General features: G+C 48.4%; 1 protein-coding gene across 1 annotated transcript; it reads right to left on the bottom strand.

The window, feature by feature from the left end:
- Positions 1 to 7,121: 7,121 nt before the first annotated feature.
- On the bottom strand, positions 7,122 to 20,490 carry MFNG (MFNG O-fucosylpeptide 3-beta-N-acetylglucosaminyltransferase). Its single transcript, XM_085323506.1, has 8 exons — positions 19,494 to 20,490; positions 13,354 to 13,402; positions 12,495 to 12,597; positions 12,010 to 12,163; positions 11,275 to 11,360; positions 9,740 to 9,905; positions 9,116 to 9,201; positions 7,122 to 8,263 (listed from the first exon to the last, which is right to left on the bottom strand). The coding sequence occupies exons 1-8, from the start codon at positions 19,839 to 19,841 to the stop codon at positions 8,197 to 8,199; spliced, it is 1,059 nt and encodes a 352-aa protein (XP_085179632.1). The 5' UTR covers positions 19,842 to 20,490; the 3' UTR covers positions 7,122 to 8,196.
- Between the last annotated feature and the right edge of the window lie 4,147 nt (positions 20,491 to 24,637).

Here is a 24,637-nt window from a genome sequence, read left to right as displayed (position 1 = left end):
CTCCCAGAGACACCCTATCACCATTGCTGCTTGGGCCCAGGCTCAAAGCATCCACACTGGAATAGCAGAAATTGAGATGAGAGGATGGACCCAGCTGTTCTACCTACACCTGATATGTCCACATCATACAACTGGGAACTGGCACTCACACAACCACTGTGTGTTTTGGGACACATCCTGCGCTAGGGAGCTCTTGTTGCAGAGGTTTCTYTCCATGCCCTGGAGATTTACAAAGAGGTTAGTCTGAAAGTGGTCTTGAAATCACAGTCCATCCACAGGGTGGATGTGTGCTGTCTCCACAGCAGCTGAAATATATCATGGGCTGCCAGGTCATTTTGCTAGATGAAAGGACTGGAAAGCAGCTGGCATCCTCTGTCCTCAGCTCAAGTATGTGTCTCTGCCTCATTCCAAACATGGTCTGGCCACACTAGGCCAGTTTTGTGCCAGAGAATTTCAGAGCTGCTGCCCCACAGAGGAGAAAGCTGTGCCCAAGAGCCCAATAGGGCTGCTCCCTGGGCATCTATAAATCAGTGTTGGCAGAGAGTGGCAGAACAAATCTGTCTTTCCAGGATCAACTCAGTACCAATGCTTTGTTACCAACAGCCTTATTTTCCAATCTGACTCCAGTTGATTGGACTAGAACATCTTGATTTTAAGAGCAGTTTGGAAAAACAYCTGTCAAGAGGGGTTTAAGGTGGCTGGCCCTGCTACAGAAAACTAGAAAACATCCTGAGAGCTAGATAACACCAGCACCTTAATTCTCTCTGATTCTAATATGTCATCAAGTCAGACAGTAAACTCTCCAGTCACCCAGACCCTTGTGTTCCCAGATAGTCACAACATAAACATTTCTTTCAGACACTGAAAACTTGCTCACACTCACCTATTAGCAAGGATACATGGTGATTCTTGTCACATCTATATGCCAGGAAGCATGACCTCACAGTGACCATTTTAGGATCACCATGGAAAACAAAATGCCCTTCAGGGATGCAGATGCAGGGCATCAGCTGGTCCCCATCTCTCCCACAGTCAGAGCAGGGTCCACAAGGATGAGCTGCCTGCCAGCCAGCTTGCTCCACCTCTTGGGATTATTATAGCCAGTAAAATCCATTAGGAAGATTCAGAAGAGAAAACTGAGTCCCATACCAGCCAGAACAAACTACCTGCCTGGTCGCATCTCCCCCAGTTCTGCTCTCCTTGGCTGTGCAGTGCCCAGCAGCTGGCTGGCTGAGTTGCCATCTCTGCTGTCCCTCTCCCATGGGCCAGGGCCACGTGTCTAAGTTGCAACGTTATTTTCCAGTTCTAGGAAATTGGATTAAGAGTCAGAGAATAGTGGCTGTTATTTACCTTTGATTAAAACCAGCCTTCCTCCCTCCTGGGCTAGAGAGGCCAATGTTGCTGTTATTTATTCTGCTGCCAAACCTGGAGTTCAAACCCTGCCCTGCGGCACTCAATAAAAGCCAACGCGGCGGGGAGGGGCGGGTATGGCAAGCAAACAGGGAGAGCTGTGTGGGTGGAAGGGAAATGGTTATCCAGGCCACTACCTCCAGTTTGTTTCTTTTACAGTCAGGCTCTCTCTCCAGCATAACCCAGGGTCCGGACTGGAGCTGCTGCCCCTGTGGCTCGCAGTGCTAAGATGGATCCAGCCAGAGTGGTCGTAACAAGGGCCTTTTGCCTCCATTCCTATCTCCTGGCCATCTCCCCTCAGCACCTCTCCCTCACCACATTCCCATTTTCACATAGCTCTCCTTTCTCTTTACCTGCTTCTCTACCCCCCAGCCCGTGCTAAGCATCCACCTTTACACTCCCTACTCCCATGATCTCTTCCTCACCTCTCTCCCTCTCCCATCTTTTATTCCTTCTTTGCCCTTCATTCCCACTTTYCCCCCCACCTCCATTTCGCTTTTCCTCCTTTCTCCTCCTCCTCTCTCGCCCACCCCCTAAGCCACTATTCCAGGACAACAGAGCAGATGGCAAGCTGTCTGCCTTGTATGTCCCTTTGGAAAATCAGCTCAGCTGTTGAATCTGCCACTTTTTCTAAAAACAGACGCTGTCCAACACTAGCTGTGTGCTGGGGGTAAGAGAGGAGGGTATGGAGAGGCTCTGCTTCTCCCTCCACTGCATTGAGATCTTGTCTTTCTGCACCCTGCTCCAAGCCTGCGGGAAGTAGACCTGTCCAAGAGCTTGGAGAGGAGCATTAGCCCCTGCACACATGAAAAAACACAGTCACAACTGGAGAGAGCTTGGTCAGCCACTGCATCCAGCTTTGCTCAAGATGAAGTTGATAGTAACAAGAGAAAAGTGGGGCAGCGAGAAAGGGCCAGAGTTTGCACAGCTCATTCATCCTACCCAGTGCCACAGTGCACTGCTTCTCTGAGTGATCATATAAGCCAAGTCACACTGAGATCTCCCCAGGAAGGAGATACACTGCAGAGGAGAGGTTGATGCTCTTCCTSTTTTCACTCCCTTTCCCTGTGCTTCTCATTCATCCTTTAGGTCTGCTGCTTCATGGTATTTGTGGGTGGAAACAGATCTTTACTTCAGATCCCTGTCCTCCTTGTCCCCAGGACCATCTCTTTCTCCCATTCTTTGATGTGAAAATACTGTCCCATTGTTCCTCTAAGTCCTCCCCCCTTTTCCATCCTGTCTTTACTTGTTAGGGCTTTGGGACAGGCACCACTTTTCTCCCTGTCCAGCACCAAGCACAAGCTGGCCTTAAGCCACAGCTGGGGCTGCTGGATTCTCTCCAGTGCAAACGCCAGATATTTCATGGCATATCCTCTGCATGATACACTGTGGCCAAAGGCATCAGGTGCAGTTCTCTCTTTGTCCCACTTCTGGGGACAGGATGGGGAAGGCAGGGACAGGATGGCAGCACCCCTCCCCAACCAATTGCCCTGCTTAGTCCCACTTCTTCTGTTGCTAGGATCAACAGTCTTCTCCTCAAGGAGCAGTAGAAGGGTCAGGGCCAGCAAATCCATGCACAAAGTACTCTGTTTAATTTGTTCTCAAAGTTCACTATGAATCAGATGCAGCTCCCAGCAAAACCAAGGGATGCTTGACCAAAGCACAGTCAGACACGACATCTGAAGAGGCTCCTTAGCCTTGCAAAATCCTGGAAGGCAATTTAAACATGAGAAATAGGCAAGCAGCCCATTCTCGAGGTCTGTAATTAATCACATACAGTTCAAACAGGGAGAGATGAGTTCCCAGCTTTCCTGGAGTCCAGGCTGGATCAAACAGGGAGCAACAGAAAATTCAGGCTGTCAAGGAACAGTCTTAAAGAGGCAATGCTAACTGAGCAACAGCGGCTTAGCTCTGCATTGCTTTAACCTCACAGGTAATTGGGTGGAACATCTAGAGGAAAAAATCCTACATCAGCTGGTGAGAACAGGACTGGTTATTTGTGCATTTTTGATACTGCTCTTCTTCCTGGCCTTGCTTATGTCTACGCTAACAGTCACATCATCTTCACTGGAGCCATAAGCCCAGTGGCACTTGGAACAGAAGAAAGTCTCAATTAGCATCAGATCCTATCTTTGGCACCAGCTGCTAGCAGGTGCCTAGGGGAAGAACATAAGGATGGCTTACGCTTCCCTGTGCCCATGCAATTACTGAATGGAATGGTCACCCTCATTCACCTTTGCATCCACCCACAGACGTGTGCTCTGATCCTTCCTCCTGCTGGCACGAGCATTCATGTAGCTATATGAGAGGACAGTTTAGGATAGAGAGCTGGACAGGCTGAAAACTAACTCAGACAAAAAGTTTAAAAAGTTGCACCCTAAGAAGCAGGGATTGTCCCTCCAATGATTCTTCCTGTTTTCTTCTATCAATGGTTAGAGTGACTTGGGGGCAGACGGATCTTATCATCAGCTTGGGTTTAGTAGGAGTTTACTTCCACTCATTGTGTGGTTCTTTGTTTCCAATTAACTCAAAGCTGTGACTGACTCATTGTCCGGCACCAATGAGTTCCACCGTGTAGCTTCACACGGAGCCCACGGTTTACTGTTTATGACCGAGGGACAGTAGGAAAAGAGTGCATAGTAGAGCATGAAAGTGCATCACTATAGATACAGCAATAGGAGTTCAAGCCTTGTTTGGGGTTCATTTGAAAGCTTAGATCCAATCACCTTGCTATGAACAAAGATGTAGTTCCTCAGAGTCAGAGAAGGCTGATGCATAGAGCCCAGGTGGCCAGTGGAGAAAAATGTCAACCTAGCTGTGTTCTAGGGTTGTTCAAGGATTGAGAACAAAAAATAAATGAATGAAAGAAAAGAGCTGTTGATCCCAACCTCAGGCTGTCTGAAGAGCCAGCACTATAAGCAAGGGCAGAGGAAAAAAAAAAAAAAAAACGTTGGGGTCCAACAGCACTGAAGAGGCCTGATTCCCACTTCGTTCAGCATGACCTCTCACACAGACTGGCATCTTCTGTGGCCCTGGAGGGCTACCATTGTCCTGATCACAAAAACATCCAGAGATGGGGGTTCAGGCAATACCTGTTTTCCCACTGCTGCGGGTAGTTCCCAAACAGCACTTTCAATGCAGAGCTCTCTCTTAGGGCCTACTTGGTGGTTTCTTTCCTTCTAGCTTCCTTTCCTCCCATTCCTATTTCTCACCTTTTGGCTTCTGTTTAATAAACTGCTAGTCTTTTGAAGGTTGCATCTTTCGCAAGAGGCCTAGGGAGAGATATAAATGCTGTAATCTGGGTATGAGTTTGCTAAATCTCCCAGTGGCTTAGAAATCTGTTTTCCTTCAGCAACAGAGTTGTTAAGAAGAGTTGGCACCAGAGACAGAAGCATTGTCTAGCTTTGCTATTCTTCTCTATCCCCTTCAAGCCTTTAGCAACAACTGCAGTTTCCCACCTATTTCAGCTAACTTCTCATTTTCCACTAAAGAAAGGATAGTCATTAGCATTTTCTGCACTGTCAACTAAGGCTTTCCTTATTAAAATTCTTCACAGCTAAAGGGAAAGTGAAGAAAAGATATTGTTAACATGAAAGGCTCACTTAATACTTTACGTTTTAAATCCTATAACTGCTTTTTTCCCCTCCTTCTCCTTTTTCTGGATCTTCAGTATACAGTTTAAACACCATTAATACTATTCGTTGCTATGGTGTTGGGCAGGCTGAGGTCTCTGTACTTGAAACCTTGAATTACACTTAATGTTGTACAACAGCAGGGTCATGCCAACACCTTTGACTTTGATCCCATTTTCCCAGTAAAATGAAAAGAAAAGAAAAAATAAACATGTCTCCATCCCTGCTAGTTCTTGGGACAAGCTTTTTACTGAAATGGGTTGAAGAGGGGAATAAAARAGAAAGAAAAAAGATTAATAGAGGCAGGGGAACCTTCACAAAATCTTTAACTGTTACATCAGAAAATCATGAAAAAGAAGAAAAAAATAGTCCGTGATTTCACATGAGATATTGTTTCTCATTTCCCCAAGCAGCTAAACATTTTAATAAACTAGGAAAAATAAGACTGTAAAATCACAACATATTACAGCAAACCCCAGGAGCAGGAACCATTCCTGAAACTAATTTTAACTCAGGTTTTAACATTGATCAGATTTCAAGTGGAGAATGTCCCTTTAAGCTGTCTCTCTGTTCTTATAGAAATCCTGGTTCCTTTTATCAGCACTGAGAAGCAATTTTCTTTCCAGTGCAGTGCCGTTGCAGGCATAACAGAACTTTCTATCATTCATTTCKCTACAGTCCAAGAGATGTCTTGCCCAAGACATTTTCTCATCCGTTCTCAGTTTCCTTATAAGAGAAGGCATATTCCACAGAAGTGGTACCTACTATTTCAGCAACGAAGCCCTGTCTTAGACTGATCCCTCTGAAACCCTTCAAGGATTCAACCCATTTAACATCAGATCTTCAGCCATGCAAATAGCAACAGGCCAATTCAGACCAGCTGAAGCTGGGATCCAAAGTGGGCTTCRAACTCCTGTGTCTTGCAGGAGTGTCTTCCTTGTCTCAAGGAAGTGAGTCTGCTGTACTAGTTTCTTTGCCAGGCATATAAACCACATTGTGCTTTGACTGCCCTTAGGACTTCTACAAATAGGACTGGCTTTTTAACCCAAAGGTTTGATTAACAAGAGAGCTGACAGTTTAAATAGGAAAAAGGAGGAAATATCCAAGTATTGCAGATTTCTCTTGCAGATTCTCMTTTCTCCACATAGAAGCATTTTCCATCTTCTGGTTAAGTTTAAACCAAGTCATTTGTCTTATAGCCAGGACTTCAAACTCATCTGTATGTTGTACCTGTCTTCCAGCAGCTGGGTGCCTCTGCTTTGAACCACGTGATTCCTGGCTTCACATAGCTATGTGAGACAAGTGTTTTTCATTACTCAGAGTGGTCATTTGCATCACTAGTCCCTGTCCATGTTCAGGAAGAATTTTCAGTTCAAAGCCAGACTGTGCAAGAGAAGAAAGCAGAGCTCTCTGCTGCTTCACAAGCTGGCTAATGCCTGTAAGAATGATTAGCCTGGGAAACAGCTCCCCAGGCCCATGCTTTCTGGTTCTCCAGAAATAAAAATGATCATCAATTCCTAGATCCCTCTTTGCTGAGGTGGAAGGTCTCTCTGATGCCTTTCTTCTCTTTTAAAACTTGCATGCTGTGTAGGAGATGCTGGGGTTTGTTTGTGGGGGGGGTAGGGAGACAGGGTGGCCAGTTTCAGAATGGTAGAGGTGCAGTGATACTCCCCCTTGGCACTTAAGCCAAGCAGCAGGCTCAGTCACATTATAAACATCAAAGCTGAGCAGCTCTTTGGAGAAAGGGCATTGGTCCTTTCATCTGGAGATGACAGGAAACTTTCATAGACCCCAGCAGTGTATTTTGAAATACTCTTTAAAGAGAAATACATGTTTGTGGCACTACTGGTGTTGAAAACAGACTCTTTGCTTTCCGACTATCCAAGAAACATTCTCCACCAACCATTTAACCATATGTACGAGCRAAAAAACCTCACCAGGGTTCATTCCCCAGTGATCAGAATTGTCCGGGTGTCATGCTAGGCTCTGTACTGAAAAAAGAGACTCTGTACAAATGTGCCAGAAAACTCCTAAACTATCTAGGACTGCTCCTTCTCCCCATTGCAYTCAGCAGGGATGGAGGGGTGGGAGGGGAAGCAAGAAAGATGCTTTTAGTGTCTAGAGGAAAGAAATGCAAAGATAAAGAAGAAAAAAAAAAGCTCTTTGCCTTGCTGTCTCCATTCCTTCAGGATTTAATTTTTTTGGTCAGGGGCACAGGGAAGATTATAAAACTATAACCTCTAATCCGCTCCTGAGCACTCCTTCTCCATCTCTTCTTTTCTCCTCTTTTTCAGCCAATTCTAATCCTTTATGTCTCTTCTCACACAGGTAGGAGTTGGAATCTAATCTCCAATGGCAGATTGGTAATTAGAGCAAAAGATTATCCTGACCCCATATCAGGAAGGTAAAAAGAGAGAGGAATAATGCAGGGCCATAAAAGAGCAAGCCTTCAAYGTTCAGTGTAGAAACCATCTTCCTCTCTGCCTCTTTTCTCCCATCCCATTCCCCCCGCTTGTCAGATCAGAGAGGGATTCCTGATTCTTTTCTACTTCCTGCTCATCTCTCCTTTACAGGGGAGTGCTTTTCCAGCACTATTTCAGCACAGAAATGGCCACATTCTCTTTCCATGTAGGGTGATCAGAATCAGACCTTGATTAAGCACTCTCTCAGCCAAGGGAATGTCGCTGGTAAGAGTTGGCAATGGGGTACGCACAGGCAGGTGTGGAGGAAGCAAGCTGGCCTGCTCAGACAAAGACACACTATCAACAACCCTCAGTCAGTTACTGGGTACCCCTACTCAGGGCATTTCTAGTTCAGCAAGGTAAATCCACAGCAAGGGGCAACAGGCCCCCATCTCTATCCAGATGCTCAACCCTTGCTTTGTTCAAGAAGGTATACTGCTTCTGTTCCTTGTAAGCATCCCAGCAGAGAGGGAAAGCCATATGCATGTGTTGATCCCATGTTATTCATCTTTGGCACAGATTTCTCTTGTCTTGTGTCACCAGTACTCATCAAAGACTTAAAAAGCCATCACACAGCCCCAAAGCCATCATTGCAAGGGGGAAGTTGGGAGCACCAAGCTTATTCAGTGTCCCATCCTCTAAAAGCACAAGGTGAACAGAGATCACCAGGAGACTTGCTGAGGCTTAAAATATCACCAGCCAACAGGCTGCAAGCACCAGGAGGTATCCGGATAGAGGCGGCAGTGAAGTGATCGAAACCTGCTGGGAAGAGAGTGAAGGAAGGTCAGATGACAATTCTTACCACAGTGCAAAGTAGGAGAATAGAGGACTTGTCTCTCATGTTCCATCCCACACCAGATGCTCTCCTTGCACTGCAGTGCTTGGGGACTGCTTGCACTTCTCAAGATGTCTCATCTTGGCAAAGTCGAGCAGCCAAGCCTCACTCTAGCACCTGGGTCCAGCCCCAGGCCATGTAGCCCAAGCCCACTSGAGGCTCACTCCAGTCATAAGCAATGAGATAGGCAATACACCAGCACATACTGCATGATTCTCTTGATGCTCTTTTCATTGCCTCACTGCTTTTCACCCCTGCCGTCTCCAGTCAGGAACTTCCCACTAGTGCTCTGCAAATAACAACTTTAGGTTTGCTCACTCAAAKCAGAGAAGATGAATCAAAGGACATTTTTGTTTGCAGTCAGCCTGAAATGAACCTTTTTCTTTTTTCTCTTCAGATTTCTCAGGGGAAAAAAAATAGAATTTCCTTTTTTGTGTTCAAAAGAACATTTCAGTTCCTGTCTTGTAGGGTAGAGGTTAGCTTGTTCAGCCTCAAAATGTGAAGCAAACCAGCAATACAGTTGCTGGTTTGACTCTGGAACTGTCCAAACAAAATATTTTGATCCCCCTTTTTTCCCACTCATCTAAAAAGGTTTGTAAAGTTTGTAAGCATTCACAAGCAGCTTAAAGTTGTGCCTTCACCTAGTAGGTCATGTGACTGCAAAGTTTCTGTCCCCCATTCTAGACCTCCTGCATCCCATTTGGCTGCCTCCTACTCCCAGCATTTTGGCTGATGGCTCAAACCACAGCAATCCCCAGAGCACTTATGCCCCATACCTGGAGGGATCCTCCTGGGGTGAGAAGGGACCACTGAGTTCAATAACATTGAGCTTGTTCTCAAAGACACCATAGCTGAGGGTGACCTGCAAAGAGGAGTGGGGAGGCAGAAGGGTTATATGATGAGTTTAGAAGCAAGGAACTTGCTTTGGGCTACAGAACTCCCCATCCTGTTCCTTCTCTGTTGACTTGGCCTCTACCTTCCTCTCCTCCTTTCCATGATGGTCCACCAAGCCAGCCCTTTGCCCTCTCCAAGCCCCCCACACCTCGTTATCTCCCTCTGTGAGGTAGACATGGTGAAAAACCCCTTCCCCAAGCACACAGCAGCTCTCCTTTTCCTGATGTCATGTTCCTCTAAGGACCCCTTCTGCAATCCTCCCTTCATTTCCCACAAACTTGTTTCCCACCACCAGTCCAGGGTGCAGTGTGACTGGCAGCTGTGCTGCTGGCAATATCTGCCCCTTTCTTCAGGGAAGCATTTTTCAGGAGGCCTGAAGAAAGAGCAGGCAATTGATTCAATCTGCATCCCTGCCACTAATCAGGCAATGTGCCAATTAGCTCCCCTCCTCCATCTCTCCTTCCTCACACATCTCTCTCTTGTTATACTCCCCCCCCCCGACTCACCTGCTGTGTGAGCTGAGTTGAGGGGATGAGCTGCAGGTTCTCCAGGTGGGAGTGGAAGAGTGAGTTGAACAGCAGCTGTCCACCGACTTTGCACTCAATGATGTAACCCATGGTGCAGTCATCAGGCAAGCGGATGAGTTCTGAGGTGCTCAGGAAGTTCCTGCCGCTGGAAGAGAGCAGGGCTGCATGGGTTAGGAAAAGAGTGGAGGGATAGATATATAGGCATCCACTTGTGCTGGAGATAAGTAAAGGACTTAAGTGAGGAACCACAGTAAACATTGGGAAATATGCAAGAAATCACTGAAGCTTGCCTGCAAAGTGGGGATGTGTTTGCTCTTCAACCATCCCCAACCATGCAGTCCCACCAGTTGTCCAGTGCTGTGCCTGACACCTATCCAGTTCCTCAGTCAGCTGATTCAGAGAGCTGACAGTTTTCTAAATTATTTTTCTGCCTGCTTAGTGAGCTGCACAGATTCACTGAGGAGTCTGACAAGCAAGCACGAGAGAAGCAGTGGCACAACATGGCCAGGATGAGGAGGGAAAAGGGAACAGGGCAGTGTCTTTCAGCAGGAATTAGCCACCCTTTGGCTCCACTGTAATGTAACACCACACTCTTAGCCACGGTTTAATGACAGGGTAAACGCAGCATTAAAGCTGCTGCAATTGGAAACAGCCACATGRCACAAAGTGCTGTCTACTGTAACACCCCTCAGCTAGTTCTAGTATGTTTGGAACATTCTAATACAGTAGTGGCATATGCCAGGTTAGGAATTATCTATCCATGCYACTTTAATTTTACCCTGGATCACAGATCATCTTCAAGTTTGGGTGTATCATGGGCTTCAGCTAAACCAATGCAAATGGGATCATGGACCACCTGCTACGGATCAGATCTGYCTTTCTGTGTATGCACAGATACAGTTAAGGGTGGCACAGTCATTGCCTATGGGTACATGWGCTTATTGCCTATGATATGACCTAGGGCATCCTGGAAAACATCATCCTGCACTAACAATAATCATAGGCTAGACTATTGGAAGGTATCAGATCTACTTCTGTTCTCCGTGCACCTGGGGAGCACGGAGCTGTTTCCAGCTGAGGAACTGACAGTGGAAACTGGAAGAAGCTGGAGAGGGTTTGGGGTGGAGGAATTGGGAAATCAGCTCAAGAGGGAGGAAGAGGGGGTTTCAAGGATGCACAGTAAGGGGAAAGGAAAGTACTTATTAAACAGCCAGAGGGGGGTGAAAGAAGTGGGAAATAGTGTGGGGGAATAACCAAGAACTGAAAGGAATTGGGAAAGGGGGCGTATGTCATGCTATCATCATGTTTGCTGTCATGCTTACTTTTGCCTGCTTTTAACAATGTGACAGACCCACACAGTACATCCTTCCTCTGGTTCCATACGCTTGCACATGGCACTCTGCACCCTTGCAGACACCACATACACAAATCCAGGTCTTGCAGTGACAGGAATTTATGTGCATCCAYGATGCTTATCCCCAAGGGTTCACATACCCACCAACTGCACAGCTCACCTGGCCCAAGGTGCCATCTTGCTTGCCAGCCTGCGACTAATGCAGAACCCAGCACCTCCCGTGGCAAACCAGAAACGCACAGACTTCTGCAGAGAAATAGCAGAGAGAGTCAACAGCAGTGGCTCAAATGATACCATACTCCCTGAGATAGAAACACTAGAAACCAAGCTTTGATGCAGAGTAAACAGAGCTCCACTGTCGTCCTCCTAACTGCTGCCCAGATCAAGGTCTTGCTGACAGTACAGCACAGATTTTGACTTCTTCATGTGACTAGGAAGCCAGGATAATCAGGGATGCTAATATAGCACAGCAGTTCCCCTTTCAGCCAAAGGAAAAAAGAGCAAACAAAAGTGGAGACTCCACTGGCAAAATAATATCTCTTGTGCTAAAGAAGGCTAACTGGATATCCAGGCTCAACACCACCACCTTGTTAAAGCACAGCAAGCCAATTTGGAGCAGCCAAGTCCCTACTGGCAGCAGCAGGTGGGCCACCCAATGCAGACTTATCTCCTTACAGATGGGTACCCAAAGGCACAGCAGCAACATGGGCCATCATTTCCTCTTCCTCTGGGTGGCTCCCATCAATGCTACGATATTTAGACAAGACCAGCAAGTTTTCAACTGATGTCTGTGGCTCTTTGGACCTTTTTCATCATGGTACAGCTACAGTCAATGAAACAAAGCATTAAAAACAATCCATTCCCCTCCCTCCCTGCCACRAGCCATGGACTATACCGTCTTATTGTTAGGCAGCGTTTCAGAGGCACGGATGGGTCGGTTCAGGCTGGGTTTCCCTAGATAGACATCCCACGCTGCAGAGTAGGAGGACAAGAGCTTCAGGAGGGCCTGAGGGTTCAAATAGTTGTCATCATCCAAGTGGCAAAACCAGCTGGAGGGAGATGGTAATGAAGACAGAAGAGGTTTTCAGTAAGGAGGGTATATCTTTCAACAGCCTGCCATACAAAGGTGCTGAGCAGCAGCACACGGACATGATTTCAAAGCGCCTGGGCTCATACACACCCTCAGTGCCTAACTTCCTCTTTTCCTCTGGGAACAGGGCCCTAACAAGGATAAAGTGTCATCCTTCTTCCCCACTCAGYCTCATATTGATACTTTTCCTCAGTAAATGGTTGCCTACCAATTAGCCTGTCTCATGGGGCCCATGTCCACACAGGCTCAAATCTATTCCACCCCAGCAGCCCATGGCAGCCCCAGCTCACCTCTGGCYGCTGGCCAGAAATGCGTCGAACTCTGCAGCCATCTTGCACGAGAGGGCAAGATGGCTATGCTCAGAAGAGCAGTTGGTGAACACCACATGGTCACCTGCAAGGAGAAAGAAGGCTGTCACTCAGGGATGGTCTGCTTCCTGTGGTCCTGGAGAGGAAAAYCGTATGGGCAGAAGAGAAGGAGAGTTGGTTCAAGGACAGCCTTCTCACATCCCCCTGAACAGACATCCAAGCCCACTGCCACATGGATGCTTTCTCCCACCCATTTAGCTCTTCACCTCCCAGGCTGCTCACCCATGCAAGCCTTGTTCTGAAGATCACTCTCTGTTCTTTTGCTTCATGGCTAGACTTCACCTCATGAATGGCACATCTACTTTTTCCCACCACTGTCACTGCACCTTGCAAAGACACTTAAGTCCCATCCTCCTCACTAGGAGCTGATATCCAGGGAAAGTGAAGCATCTTGCCCAAGGTTACAACCTGGCTTTGCCACATATTGCCTGTCAACCACATTTYCACTCAGCCCACTGCTAGCCAGGATATAGGGACTATAGAGATTTCTCTAAGGCTGCTTGTACTGAGTGGCTTTTGCCTGTGGGCATTTTAAGGCAGACTATCTCCTATCCTGAGTCAGACATATGCACTGGGGGGGGAGCCAAATCACAGCAAGTCATCATAGCTCAACCCGGTGGGCTTTGCAAGGCCYTCCCATGGGACATGGCAAAGGGAATACTCCACTATGCAGACCTGGCATGGGAGAGTCAACCTTCTTGCATAATCCCCTCCAAAAGCCATGAAAGTTAAAGGGGTGAAGGTARGCAGGAGGATATGGTGTTATAGGAAAGGTGATTACCCATTCTCCTTTTCAGGGCTTCGTCTTCTTCATCAGTAAAGACGTATGTCTGGGGAAATGAGAGAAGGAAGTCACTCTGAGGTCTGGAGATGGAGCTATTCCTGGCTGCTCATCCGCTTTTCCCCTTGGCCAGACACGTACTCCATGCATGCATGCTGCAGTAGCCCCTCTCCCACCCCCACGCCAGCCTCTGATGCTGCGCTCTCTTCCAGGTACCAGGCAGCAGCTGGACTTTCCATCCGGGCAGAGATCACTGACTGCCCTATTGTCACCTCTCCTCCGCCAGCATTGGCCTTCTTCTCACTRTCGCAGCCAATTAATCCTCTTAGACCCCAGTGCCCTGATCACAGAAGGTGCAAACAGGCCCCACACTGCCCCTCTTGCCCTCCGATTGCTTTAAGCTGCTGCTCCCCCGTGTACTGGAAAGGGGAGGGAGGGGGCAGTTTGGCCAGGAAAGCTGTTTCCCTTTGGCTTGAGTGATCAAAAGGAAAAGGAGTTCAACTCTCCAAGTGCCCTTCTGCAAGGGGAGCTCAGCCAGACRGAGTGAGAGGGGACAGGCACAAGGCAGCCTGGGTCACCCTCTCAGTGCATGTCAGGGCTCTCCCACTAAAGGCACTGGGGGTATGTTGGTCAGCACTGGGTGAGACTGCAGGGATGGAAGCTTTGCTTGCTCCTGGACAGTCCCAAAGGGACTGGCACACAAGGGTTTGCCATGAGGAGAAGAGTCAGCGCTTCCTTTGTCACCACACAAGCCCACTGCCCTGTGCTGGCACCATCTGTGCTTGTGTCACTTCATTTTTCCTGGGAGTCTGCTGCCTTGGGACAAGGGGACATGTAACACTGTGTGAGGGTGTGAGGGAGGCTGGCTTAAGTTGTGGTTGTAGAAAAATGAAAGCATTGTGGTCAGAGGCAGCTCGGGTTAAATGGAGAACATCTGTTTGTGTGTAAAGTATGTATAGCCCCCCGTTGCTTCCTCRCAGCCTTCTCCTCCTCCACCCTCCAGACCTCTTTAATCCCCCTCACTGCCATTATGTGGCACATCTCCCCCTGTTCAAGGCCAGCAGGGATCAGAGCTCAGGGAGAAAAGCTCCCCTCAGGCAGAAAWTGAGCTTTCATGAAATCAAAAAGGAGCCACAAGCCTTAAACTGCCTCTCCACCAGCTGCCTACAGGCTGGTTAAACACAGCACCTAGGCAGGGACAAAGGGGAAGAGGCAGACAGATGACAGCTCCGAGGAGCCGTCATTGCRCCAAAAGGCTCTGACAAGGAAACAAGTCCTTCCTTCCTCATTTCCCGACATCTACCCTGCATTTGGGCTGAAAGATGTGCCCCATCAAAAAGGTACAGGAAGAGAAATTTCCAGATACCAAAGGAAGGTAGTGAAGGACCCTCAGAGACCAGCTGCCTCTGAAAGAGATGGTAGCACTGGAATTAAGAGAATGGTCTCATTATGCCAAATGCGAGAATAACCCTCCAATAGCTGAATGGCAATAACTAATTGTGCATACCTTCCTACCCTATTCCAATGGTAAAATCTCTTATTTTAAACCACAAAAGGTGATGATGGGAAAGGAAGCAATTAGCTAAGTCTCAGGTAAAGCAGTCACTCTGGAGCAGGTGACTATAACTTCATGTTCAGGCAAGGCAGGAATTCTCAGTGACATGTGATTTCTTCCTTGACAGCATATCAAAGCTAGAAATGTCCACTAAAAAAATTAGTTCTTCTTAACAAAAAGAACTGAAACCACTGAAAATTTCTGATGCTATAAAAATGCAAAAACAGTGCTCCTTGAAATAACTTGCTTAAAAATATAAGACCAAGTAGAAAACATATACATAATAAACACCATCTTCCATTTGACTTAAAATAGGAACCCAGACTTTCTATTTGTGAAAATCCTCTGAGGTTCCCACTTTCCTCTTAATGTGAGATGAAAAAAGGTTTTTTGGAGACATATGTTTTGCAGGAAGCCAAGGATGAAGGAGCATCGTCACCAAGGGGAACACCAGACTCTTCAAAAGAAACACAAAGAGCGGGGCATGAGTGTGTGTGGGAGACAGCCCTGCCTTCTCCAGCTCCCCTCGGCTTCCTTGGCGCACCTGGCTGCTCTGTCGCAAACGAGAGTGTAGCAGCACAGGTATCTATGTGTGCCCTCTTTTCTCCATCTCTCGTGGCTCTGAGTGCAGGGAACCTCAAACAACAGCTGCTGTCAGTATCCAAGTGACTGCCATACTGCAATCCTCAGCAAAGCCACACAAGATGGCCAGGGTGGGAAAGCAAGAGGAGGGGCCCTATAAAAAACCTACCCAAAGGGGTTTTTCTGGCTATGCAGGTCTTAAGGAGACACCAGCTCCTCTTGTTCATACTAATGGAGCCTGGAAGAGATTTAGAAGGTTGCTCTGYGCACACAGACTTGTTCTCCCTGTTGGGGACATGAGAGCAGAGGTGTCTCTGCAGGCAAATGGGATGGACAGAAGCAGCTTCCCCACCATATGCTTTGTTCTATGCTTCACCAGACTTTCAGTGGGTCATGGTCTCCCACAGTGCCTCTCACTGACTATCCACAAGCCCATTCTGGCATGTGGCCTGGCTGGTTCACCATGCAGCTGTTCAGCCACAGCTCCCCGCTTCCCTCCTGCCCAGCATCACCTGGCACAGTTCCTCCCGCCAGCACAGAGGGGAATCACAGAGCCCCACTCTCACGCACACATGAAGCTGACCAGGACAGTCATCACTTCTGCTATGGGGCAGTCAATCTGGGCCTGAGGAGTGGTGTAGAGAGGAAGGCATCCACCAATTTTGGAGCAGATGAGCTGGGATAGCTGAGTGGGAGAGAATGCCTGCCAGATGGCCAGTGATAGCAGAAACCTTGAAGCCACTGGTTTCAGACAGCCTTGCCTGGCAGCTCTCTAAGAGTAGTGCCCATGTAATGGTAAACACTGGGCTTTGAGGCCTTTTCAGCTCAATTTAGGAGCGTAGCCTAACAAGGAAAAATTGGAAAAGGGGAATAAATATGTGGAAGTTGGCAGTCCAGGCCCACATGCACATTCCAGGCTCTCAGGATATCCCTTCTCCAGGCAGAAACAGCCTACAAAATGCAAACACATCAGCAGAGTTGAAAGTACAGCTGTGCAGGAAACTATTCCCCTGCCTGGATAACACGTTTGAGATTCAAAATCTCCAATGTGTTCACAWCACTGAAAATGTGAAAAGCATTTCAGAATGGGTTGTTCAAAGGTTTCATTTCAATCAGTTGAGTGTTTGGGTTTCTAAAAGGAGAGATTAGAATTAGTTTATGTTACCAAATAAAATGCTATTTCAGACCAGAAGCCTAGACCCTTCTCTCTCAAAATTATAGGGCTAAGAATGTCAAAATGCTTTCCAGCRTAACAGCCATCAAAATTCATACTTATACATAGATGAAGCTTTACCCAGTGAAAAGTGCTTTCATTGAAACACCCTCTTTATCAAGCTCCAGTGGAAAGTTTGTCATAGAATAGTCCTCAAGAAAAAAGAGCATGGTCCAGCATCTAATGAAGASCATCCATCCCATATTTCCCTGTTCCTGTCTCCCATTAGCTGCCTATCTTCTCTTCTATTTAAACAGTACAGTTTTAGGAAATCTCTCTCTCATTCTCTCTCTTACTATGTACCTGACTGAGTCCAACATAYAGGACTCTAAACTGGGCCCCTGGACTCTCTTCTAACTATAAAGATCACAGCTAGTCCTATCTCCTGTTACAGTCACCTAAGCCTGTCGTTTGAAGTCCAGGTTGCTTCCTCAGGGAGGACATCATGCAGATCCCAGCATCAGAAACACAGCCAAATGCTAAAACTTCTCAGCTGATCACCTGCATAGAAGGTCCCACTGAATCAGGAGCCAGTCATGAGTCACGGCCAACAAGACAGCAAGACCAAAGTCAACTCTAGAAGGAGGCTATCCCTGCAAGTTAGTGCTTCTGAGACCTGAGTGTCTCTGAGACTGTCACTTAAAGGTCTGTCTKTGTTTATTCAAAAAGCCTCATTAGGAGAGATCTGGTATCCTATCCCTGACCCCACAGTCATTAAATGCCCTTTGCAAATTGAGAGCTTTTCTTTTTTTTAAGTAAAAGTTTCTATCTTGTTGATTTTTCAAAATCTAAAACTTGCCCACCTCCAAAAAAAACATTCCAGCAGTTTATTTCAACAAAAAATGAAAGCTTTTAACTATCATATACTTTTCCTTCACCTGCCCTCAAAGCCATTTAGGGGGAAAAAAAAAAGGAAAAAAACAGGAGTTTTGAGAGTGAAAAAAGAGGAAAATACAGAACTTGCAGTAAAATCTGATAATAATGAAAAAAAAAACTATGTTTAAAAATGACTAAGCCTCCTGTTCTATCCTCCCCTTCCCATTTTCCTGTTCAGTCTGTGAAGCTTTCCTACATGCTGGTAGCAGCACTGAAAATTCAACATCATTGCTGGAGGTTTGGGCATAGTTTGTCTGCCATATATCCCACACACAGAGGCTCAGATGAGTTCAGGAAGCTGCTATCTAATTCTTGTCATCAGCAGGATGGCCAGATGTATGTTTGTCAAATACATGAGGAGGAAAAAGTGAATTGCCTCTTACAAACTCACTCCAAGTACCCCAACCCCACTATCTTACTGCCAGTGTTCTGCCTATCCCACACCATAGTACAGGTACACAGCTGAGTTTGTTTTCTCCAAAGAGCYGTTGGGCTGAGGGCAGGAGAAAGCAGAGAAGTGCATCGTGAGGAGGAAGTAGGGTATCTCAGAAGCTAACACAGACACATGCACAGGAAAGGAAGTGTACTCAAAATAGGACACAACTTCCTGCAGCAACCGCAGCAGACCAAACAGTTGCAGTACCATAAAGTGGAAAACCACCCTCACTCAGAAAAGCCTGCATCACTTCAAACACTTTCCTACCCTATATGTCCGCCCCCATCTCCCTTCCTCACTGAGGCCTGAATTTGTCTGTTAGCCACATGTTACACACAGGCAGAAACAACAAAACCTTTGGGGACAGCCACAGGATTTTTTCTTTCTTGGAGAGCAGCTCTGCAAGGGAGTGGAGGCAAGGGAGAGAAGTACCATTTCCCCCAGAGTCCTGCGGTTAGGATTTGGCACTGATGGAAAAGTGGAGTTTATGGCCCAGATCTCTGAACCCTAGCCAGCTGGGCTGCTAGAGAGACTGGAGCCTGCATCAGTGTACAGAGATGAAAGCTCTTCTAAGTGCAAGGAAGCAGAGCTCAGGCAATAGGGGGGGCACTTTTGCCAGTCTGCACAGCACCACCAATCATGGATACAAATGCCCTACATCAGTTCTTCTACCAGGAAGCAAAACTCCAACCTCTCCTTGGCAAAGGGGGGAAACATCAGGGCCCAGTTAAAAAAAAATCAAACAAATGCACACATCACTTCAAGAGTGTGGACACAAGGTGTTCTGCCAAGAAAACRAGGAATTGATTATGCTGATACGCACAGGAGTGAATAAAGCTACAAACATACCTCCTGCACACCCACCCCCTTCAGCCACTTTCCCTTGTGCCCACATCCTCCAGCCCTCCTATGCAATGCACTAGACCATCCCAGAGCAAATTGCRCTCAGGCTCAATCATGTCATCAGGTATCATGGTCTAAGGCTAGGGTGGAAGCCACTCAACTTGAAACTTAGCAAACACATGTTGCTTGGGCGTAGCAAGCCACCATTTCAGGCAGGCTCAGGAAGGTCTGTGCTTTCAAGCTGGCATGGCCCAGGCAATCTGTCATCCCCAGTGTTACTAGACAAAAAAACAAAAGTAAATCCCTCCCCCCGCCTCAAGGCCAAGGAATTAGGCTTATATTAGGGGATGCTGATGCTTGTCTAAAAGCACTCATCCTCCCAGCCTTTATGGGAAGAGCCTACACAATGCCTTCACTCTTTCTGCTGGCCCTTTCCTTGAACCAGTGAAATCTTCTGGTGGGTAGCATCCACTTTTCAGTGTGAACAGAGGTGAAAATTAGAGGAATTGAAAGAGAGTACTTGAGGAGACTGGAATGCCCAGTCTCCACTTCCTTTGGCCTTTATCCCTCCCCATAGACATCTCATCCCTGCCCTGCCACCAAACACTTCCTCACTAGTCCAGATCCACACTCACTTGCTCTCTTGCCCGGGATATCCATGTGTCCAGGAGCAGCTCCATCCTGCTCTGGTGAAATCTCTTGGTTGTCTTCACAGCTATGAAAATGTCCCCAAACTTCAGAACTCCCCCAGTCCTGTATTCATCCTGAGGATTGGCTTGCAGGTCCTTCTGCCTCCTGCCACCACCTCCCGCAACATCCTGTAGGCTCACTTTGGCCTGTTGCTCTGAATTCTCCAACATCTCTTTTCCAAGCCCAAGGTATCTGGCTGTTTCTTGAGCTCCATGGTGCCTCACAGAAAGAAGAGCCATGCTGACAAGGAAAACAGTGGCTCCAGACAGACCACGGATGAGCCGGCGGCCCATGGCTCCTGAAGTGTTCCCACTGCAGTCAGAAGCCTATCAGCCAAGGACAGTTTCTGCCTCTACCTCCACATGAATCTGTTCACTCTTCTTGAAGCCTCTGACAGGACAGGACAAGCCGAGAATGAAGTCCAGATAGGATGTAGCCAAGGAATGGGACAGGAGTGGAGCAGAAAGTAAAAAAGAAGATTCATGGAGACCCAAGGGCTAAGCCAAGGAGACAACAGCCCCTGAGGGCAGAGGTAGAGGGGGATTCTCTACAGACCAAGGAGACTTGATCACTCAGCGAGGCAGGGACAGAAGACAGGCAAATACTCCAAGGCAACTGGCAGGTGACTGGCACAGACCGTCATGTGGGAAGCAAGCATCCCCACTCCTGCTGGAGAGGCTGAGAGTCCCAGGCTAGAAGTAGAAAACAGGAATAAAAGAGATCAACTCCATCAGTGAGAAGTCTGGACCAAAGCCATTAGGTCCCCAGCAGACACCAGCCCAAGCATCCAAGCCAGGGGCTGCTGGGTGGAGGCAAACGACCAGAGAGGGGCTGCAGGGTAGGGGCCAGGTGCCATGCATCGGGCAGACCGCAGGGCTGTCTCACCACCTGCTCCCTCCGTGTGCAGCTCGCCCTTGCTCCCTGCCAGCCCCAACCCCTGGCCCCGGTCCCGCCTCCAGGCATGGGGCGGGGCACCAGCCCCGGGGGAGGAAGAAGATGGAGAACGGAGGATGGAGGAAGAAAGGGGGGGGGGGGGTCTTCAGTCTGAAAGTGAGTTTGTCCCGTCTGCAGTGCCAGGGCAGCCATCCCCATGCAGGGACTTCCCCAGTGTGACGAAGAAGTTGATCTGCAAGGACAAACCAGTTGCTTGATTGTTTTGCCAATTCAGTAAAAACCTATCTCAGTCTCCATGTGCAAGAGGGGTTCCTTGCCTTCCAGGGGAGGCAGGACGTGGGTGTGAGCCCTGCTCAGTCCTTTGCCTAGTAAGTGAGAAAGGGAGGGTGGAGCCAGATGCAGGCTGAGGGGTAGAAGGGAGCAAAGCAAGTGAGCTTAAGGCATGGAGTCTTAAAATGTTCTTGGGAGAACTGCTCAGGCCTGGTGCCTCCCTTTTGGTGTCTGTGCCTCAGCCATCACTGCTGGGTTTAATATCCCGCCCAGATCTTCATGCCCTCTTAGCTTCTGCACGCACGGGGAAGGCTGATCTCTTCCAGTCCTGTTTTAACCTGCTGGCCAAGCCTAGCTTTGCTTCCACTAGCCCCCCCCACCCCACCCCAAGATACCCTGACCCACTGTGTGGACAGGGAAGCAGAGCTGTCCAAGTGTGAAGCAAGGGGAGGACAGTTGAGAGCTCAGTGGCTGCTTTGACTGTCAGTCTGTGTGAGATAGGGCAGACACTGGGGAAGGGACTCTGACTCATGGGACAGAGAGAGATTTGTAGTGGGGGGATAAGGTGAGAAGACAGACATAAGGCCACACCATTGCATGTCCCAGAAAGGAGCAGTTTGCCAGCACCCTGGAGGCCATTCCGTAAGCAGAGGATTAAATAAGGAGGGATTGTCTAGCGCCACACTCACTGCAGAAGCAGACCTCACTCATCTGCACACAGTATGTGCAAGGGAAACAGAAAGCACTTTACAGGCATAAGAAACTATTTGCAGCCCTGGCTTTCCTGGAGTCCAGGCACTCAGGCTCTGGATTTTTCATATCCATTTTCCCCGACACAAGTGCCCAAGTCCCATCCCCAAACCATGCTGCAGTCTGGTGCTCCGAGCCTCCCGATGTCCTCCGGCAGGGTTCAGCTCAGCAGCTTGTCCTTTTGGGCTCTTGTGCTTTCCAGGATGTTCTTTCCTTTTCCCATTTCCTAGGCAAGTTTGTTCTCTTCTCCCCCTATGGAGAATCCCAGATGAGTCCCACAGGCAGAGCAGGAAACTGGCACAGCCATCTCTCTCCCCTCACAGCACCCTCATACCTTACCACCTCCCCATAGCCAGACAGAGCCATGCATCTCCCTTGGGTCGTCTTCACTCCAGCCCACCGTCTGCCAGCATGGTTGTGAGGGTGGTTGGGCATGCTGAGGAGCAGGCTGTCCCCAGGGAGGGGGATATCAGGGATACGTGAGAGCCCCTCCAAAGCAAGGATCATTGCAGATAGGAAATCTTAGGATCAGCACCACAAATTGCTGTGTGATACTCAGCCAGCAATAGGGTGGGTGACTGTTAGAATCCCCTGCCATTCCTTCATGTTATCTTTAGGACCCTTCAGAGAGCAGCTGAGGGATATAAAGAGATAATCAGCCCAGGGCTGGGATGACATGCACACCCCCACCCCAGCCTCCATGTCAAAGCATGCGTGGGGACAGCACGATGATGATAGTGCTCTACATAAATTGCTGAAATCAGAGCGCTTCCTTAGGGAGCTACTGGCTGTGGGCATCAAGTCTGAGCATACCAAAATATAATAATAAGATGGGGACTGGGGAGAGACTAGGGTAGGGGGGAGGCTCCCAGGATATGCCATGTGACAAAAAGCCCTCCTGTATCTCTGCCATTCACTGCGTGCATGTGCCAGATCATGGGATCAGGGTCCTTCTGTCCCACACTCCTGATGATGTCCAAAAACAGGCATGTCATGGGGGCACAGCGAAGATCTCCTTCTAAGACTAGAGGCAAATGCTCAGTTTCCCCAGGCTTCAACACTTACACCCCCGTACAATACAAACACTTTCACTCCTGCCCTGTCCTTGGCTTTCTCATCTTTAAGGAAAAGCCCACTGAATGCTTTTCTTCTCCCTCCTCCCAGGTACTTTCTGATTCTCCAGTACTCCAAGGCTGCCACCCTTTCCCTGAAGCAAGAACATCTCCTGAGCATCTCCCAGGTCCCTTTGTAGGGTCCTTGCAGATTTTATGTTTAGATCCCTTTGAATAGCAATGCTTTCTTATGCTGATCTGAGCAAGAGGAGGGCATGTCATCCACCTTCCAGCCTTACATTACTGTGGGGATGTGAAGCTAGCATGATTGAGTCATTGTCTCTGTGCTAAATATTGTGATTGCTAGCCACCACTTCTCAAGCATGAATTAACCTTTCTGAGTGCTTTGGCCCCATGCCTGCAGCCCCAGGCATCTTTCATAGCTCCCCGCCATCCTGCAGCATCTCCCAACCCTAGCCAAGAACATCATTTGGGAAAGGAAGGGTGATACAGTAGAGCATCCTTAATAATGTCCCCCAGAAGAGACCTTTAGGGGCTGCAAATATAAATCAAATTCAAATAGAGCAGAGTGTCAGGCAGGGGAACAGGTCAGACCCAACTATGTACAAACCAAAACATTCCTGAAGCTAAAAGTGAGCACAGCCTCTCTCTTTTCTTCTTTCTTCTGCAGCACCTGTGTTGGGGGGCCATTTGTCACTGTCCTAGTGGAAATGGCACTGTGCTCACCCACCCTACAGCCACGAGCCTGCTCCGCTAGAGGGGCTCTGGGGGGGCAGAAACCCTTTGGTGTCCAGCCCTGCCCTGCAGAGGGGCTGACCCACACATTACCAGTAGGGTGCAAGAGTAGGGAGAGACCCCATATTGCTACAGCTCTGCCAGGAGCAGGGGTGGGCAGMATGGAAAGGGCTGGCAGCTTCCCACAGGGACACATGCATGCCACCTTGCCAGTCCCCTCTGGAGGGAGAAAAATTGCTCTCAATGACTCTTTACAGGGGCTTGTACAAGACTGTTACAGCTGGTAATTGATGCCCAGGGCTGCTAATTGCATTCTGCCTGTTACCTAACCTGTGACTCATTCCTCCGAGCAGGCAGCCACCCCCTCTCCGACGATACAAATAAGGTGGGCTTGTGCAGGACAAGGTGAGGGAGTCATTAGAGTTTGCCTCTGAACCCTCTGCCCCATTTTTCACCCATGTCCAGAACTGGTTGAAGCAGGATTTCTAAAGGTCTCTGGGGAAGACAACACAGACAAAAAGTGGGCCTAGAAGAAGGCTGGGAGCGGGCTAGGCAGTGCCGCCTGCTGGTTAGAGAGACAGGAAATGCCAGCCTTGCTTGGAGGGGCTTGCTCCACAGCTCAACCTTTCTTTGCCTCAGTTTCCTTCCTGATGATAAAGCTGACAGCCCAGGGAGGTGCTYGCAGAGGGTTGTTATACAGGGGTTGAGTAGGTGCCGAGCAGGCTGCCAGCCTTCTGGCACAGGGGACATAGCCAGTCTTCCCAGAAGAGGGGCTTGCTGTTTAACAGCATCCTGCCTGGCCTTAAAGAAGTTCCTTGGTGATGTCTCCCAGTGCCAGGAGGGGTGATACGGATCTGCCTGGTTTTGAACCTGCACGCCTCACAGCGAGTGTTTTCCCTAAGTACTTGAGCACTACTTTTTTCCCTGAAAAGATGCAAGCTTTAATCTCTTTAACCTCCATCCTCTGCAAATCCATGCCCCGGTGGAGGAGAGCTTGCCTGGGGACTTGTCTTCTCATCAGATCAACAAGAGTCCTGCTTTGTTTGCCTGCAGGGCAACCACCCTCCCACAGGGCTGGCAGTGCTGGGATGCCCGGGTTGTGTCCCCCAGAGCGCCTGTCATCCGGGAGCTTTCATCAGGAGCTGGTGTTGCACCAGTCCCCACTTCCCTGGGAGCATAGCTGCATTGCTCCAGGGCAGCTCTGGGACATTGCTCTACATTTGAATGACTGTAGGTTAAATTCTTTTTCTTTTTTTCCCTCCCCCCACTCCTGTCCTCATAAAAGACTTGCAACTGGTTTAGAGCTTGAAATAACACTTCACAGGGGACCCATGAAGATCAGCAAGTTAATCTTTGCTCAGAGTTTC

This window comes from Rhea americana, unplaced genomic scaffold (genome assembly GCF_003343005.1).
Source record: "Rhea americana isolate MKP2758 unplaced genomic scaffold, rheAme1 scaffold_85, whole genome shotgun sequence".
In the NCBI taxonomy this organism is placed as follows: domain Eukaryota; kingdom Metazoa; phylum Chordata; class Aves; order Rheiformes; family Rheidae; genus Rhea; species Rhea americana.
This window is presented reverse-complemented; position numbering and strand designations above follow the sequence as displayed.